General features: G+C 35.0%; 1 protein-coding gene across 1 annotated transcript; it reads left to right on the forward strand.

Annotated features, from left to right (window-relative positions):
* Positions 1-901: 901 nt before the first annotated feature.
* Positions 902-3,065, forward strand: LOC101219995. Its single transcript, XM_004150143.3, has 2 exons — positions 902-1,613; positions 2,684-3,065. The coding sequence occupies exon 1, from the start codon at positions 932-934 to the stop codon at positions 1,478-1,480; it is 549 nt and encodes a 182-aa protein (XP_004150191.1). The 5' UTR covers positions 902-931; the 3' UTR covers positions 1,481-1,613; positions 2,684-3,065.

A 3,065-nucleotide genomic window follows, 5' to 3' on the forward strand; every position in this document is an offset into this window, starting at 1 on the left:
ATAGATTTTTCTTGTATCCCCGTTATGAAAACTTGCACCACAACGTAAATACTTATGTTAAAATCTGCCTAACTTTTCTTGACGATTATTTCTTCATACATATTGTATTTATCTATAGTATAGTTATATTTTTAGCCTTTAGGAATTATTTTGAATTTGTGCTTTGGTTTGATCATATTAAATATTGATCGTCAATTTTCTTCAAATACGATGGTGTTTTCACTAAGTTGTAAGTGTGTCAAAGTCACAAATGGCAATCTCTTGTAGTTTTTGGCTCTATTACTGTCTACTCTATTGTGATTGCTAAAGGAATAGAATATGGTAGAATCTCTATCTCAAAGTTCTCAACTAGAACTTCAATGAAATGGTGGAGTGATAAAACTTTAGTAAGACTTTGATCAGAAATCTCTCTTTTGTTGGTCCGGCATATTTGCATAAATTTCATACTATGTTGTGTAGCCACATCACGTCACAGATTTAATGGTTCTAGTATGCTTTGGTCGAAGTCGACCACTAATTTGCTGATTTGACGCTTGTCGTTTTGTGTTTTCATTCCTGGCTATTTTCGACGTGTGTTTGTTGACTTGTTACATACTTTTGTTCACCACATGCAAGTTCTAATTATGGTCTTCCCATAATCAATGCTTCTTATTTTCCAAATCTTATATTCCCAACATAAAAACACATTACATAAAACACTTTCTCAACACTATTTTCCTTCGTTATTCTAAATAAAATGTTATAAGAATGGAGATAAATAGGGTTAGTTTTGGAAAATTTAGGTGAGATGATGGGGTAGAATTCAAAATTTTGAAAAAGTGGGCCAATAACCATTTCAAACTTTCAGATTCAGTTTTTAATTTTATCCCTTTTGTCTCTAGAAAGAGGTATTATTTAACAAAATTGCTAAAAAAAATCGACGAAAAAGAAAATGGATTCGAGAAAGAAGACGGGAAGAGGCAACGACGACGAACAGGAACAAATCGAGCAACTGTTACAAGCAGCTCAAGACGATCTGATGCTCAAATTGAGCCTCGATTCTCACATGTCTCGTGTTTCCCCTAACTATCTCGATTCCGATCTCGATCGCCGTTTCCAAGCCCTAAGATCTCGTCCTCCTCGCTCTTCTCACCCGCATATTCAGTCCGATTCCTCGTTCCAACCGCCGCCGCCGATTGAAAATCTCGTCGTCGATGGCGAATCTCAGTCGATTCTCGGCGACGATCTTGCTGCTAGATTCGCTGCTCTGAAGGCGTCTTTGCCTTCCTCGGCTGCTCCGCTTTCATCCTCGATACCTAATGATGCTGATAGCGAGGACGAAGAGGATGAGGTTGAGAAGCTGATTCAGTGGGCTAAGGATGCCGCTCGACTCGATCCTTCGCCTCCATCTGAGGAAGGCGATGAAGAAGAGGAGTTCACTAGTTCCGATGAAGATGTCGACGATCGGATAAAAGAGCGTCGGAAAAAGAAGGGCGGATGAGCGTTGATTGAAACTGCTATCTGTTTGTGCATTATTGGATTCACTGATTTTGTGGCATTTAGAAACTGGAGATTCGCAGATTGGATAGATACAATCCGGATTTTGGTTGAACTAGATCGTGATTCATGTTGAAGTACGTACTCTGTTCCTCACTCAATCAATTTAGCATTGTTTGATATTTGAGATAATCAAGATGGTTGAAAATAATCCAATTTTCTCTCACTTTTTTTTAGGAAAAAAAAAAACAAGTGATCTTAAATTTGATTTAACAAATTTAAAACTTTTATAAAATTGTTAAGAGTAAATCTTCCAAACCCTACAAAATTAAAGGAATTTGATAATATATATATGCTGTGAGAACAATTTTTTGAAGCCCTGTGCTCAACTCCAATGACGATTATTGTTGATGACATGCTTATGGTGACCAACTTGGACAATCATTTTGACCGTCAACTGCAAAACCAAATATAACCTAATGTCATTAACCATGACACCTACCTTTCAAACCCTACCTTTGATAACTAACTTTACCCAAATGTTTAAAGTACAAACTTTACCTCTTTCCCATACTTTGTCATCAATGATAACATTTTGGATATATAACTAACTAAGAGTCCGTTTAGTAATATTTCTGTTTTTCATTTTCTGTTTCTTTTCTAGAACAAAAAAGGAATATATTTGATACTTGTTTCTTGAAAAACAGAAACAGAAACTTGTATTTGATAACTGTTTTGCTTTCTTAATAATGTCCTACCTTATACATTCGATGAAATTTATATTTTTTCAAATTCTTTGTAATCCATTGGCTATGTTTTCTTGTCTGACCATAGTCCTCACCTCTTAATTCATCAATTTCAACAACCTCGTGACACAACGTTGTTCGGATTTTTTTTGTGATATCTAAAATGTAGTACTAAAATTAGAAAAGAAAGAAAATCAATAAACTAGATAGTAGAAAGAGGCATAGATAATTCACCATTCAAGGTTGTTTTGTTTTACAAACGAGGATAGTCATTTCCCTGTACTTGTTCTTTACTTCGATGAGTACTGACAACTTATCTAAATTCCTTGCTTATCGGTCCCATTGCATCTACATATACATAAAACTTACAGCTCAATATATACAAATATGAAATAACTAAGATATTGAGCTTGGAACAACATAATCTAAGTAGCTTAAATTTAAGGATCTTATGTACACAGGCAATGGGCTTCAACTCCTTTTTGGTTCAACTGCTTCTCTTGAGCAACGATTTGTTTCAGATGGTTGATCTTCTTCAACCACATGGACTTCCTCTACATTAGAAAACATGACTTCAGAGTAAGACACGTGCCTATGGTTTCTTCATATTCTCCAGTCTACAGAAGTGATTTAAAACAAATATTTGTATGAAAGTTTGAAAGAAATGCCAGTTTTTCACAAAATATAGACTACAACAGCCTTGAATCAAACCAAAAGATAAGAAGGTAAGAGCAAGATCATGTATCATGTATCATGTATCATGTATCATGTATCATCATTAATTTCTATACATCTGAAGCTTATCCTTGAATCAAACCAAAAGATAAGAGGTACTCTTAACAA

Source organism: Cucumis sativus, unplaced genomic scaffold (genome assembly GCF_000004075.3).
Source record: "Cucumis sativus cultivar 9930 unplaced genomic scaffold, Cucumber_9930_V3 scaffold54, whole genome shotgun sequence".
Classification (NCBI taxonomy): Eukaryota; Viridiplantae; Streptophyta; class Magnoliopsida; order Cucurbitales; family Cucurbitaceae; genus Cucumis; species Cucumis sativus.

Coding starts and splice junctions, on each gene's coding strand:
- LOC101219995 (XM_004150143.3), top strand. CDS start 932: ATGGATTCGAGAAAGAAGACGGGAAGAGGCAACGACGACGAACAGGAA.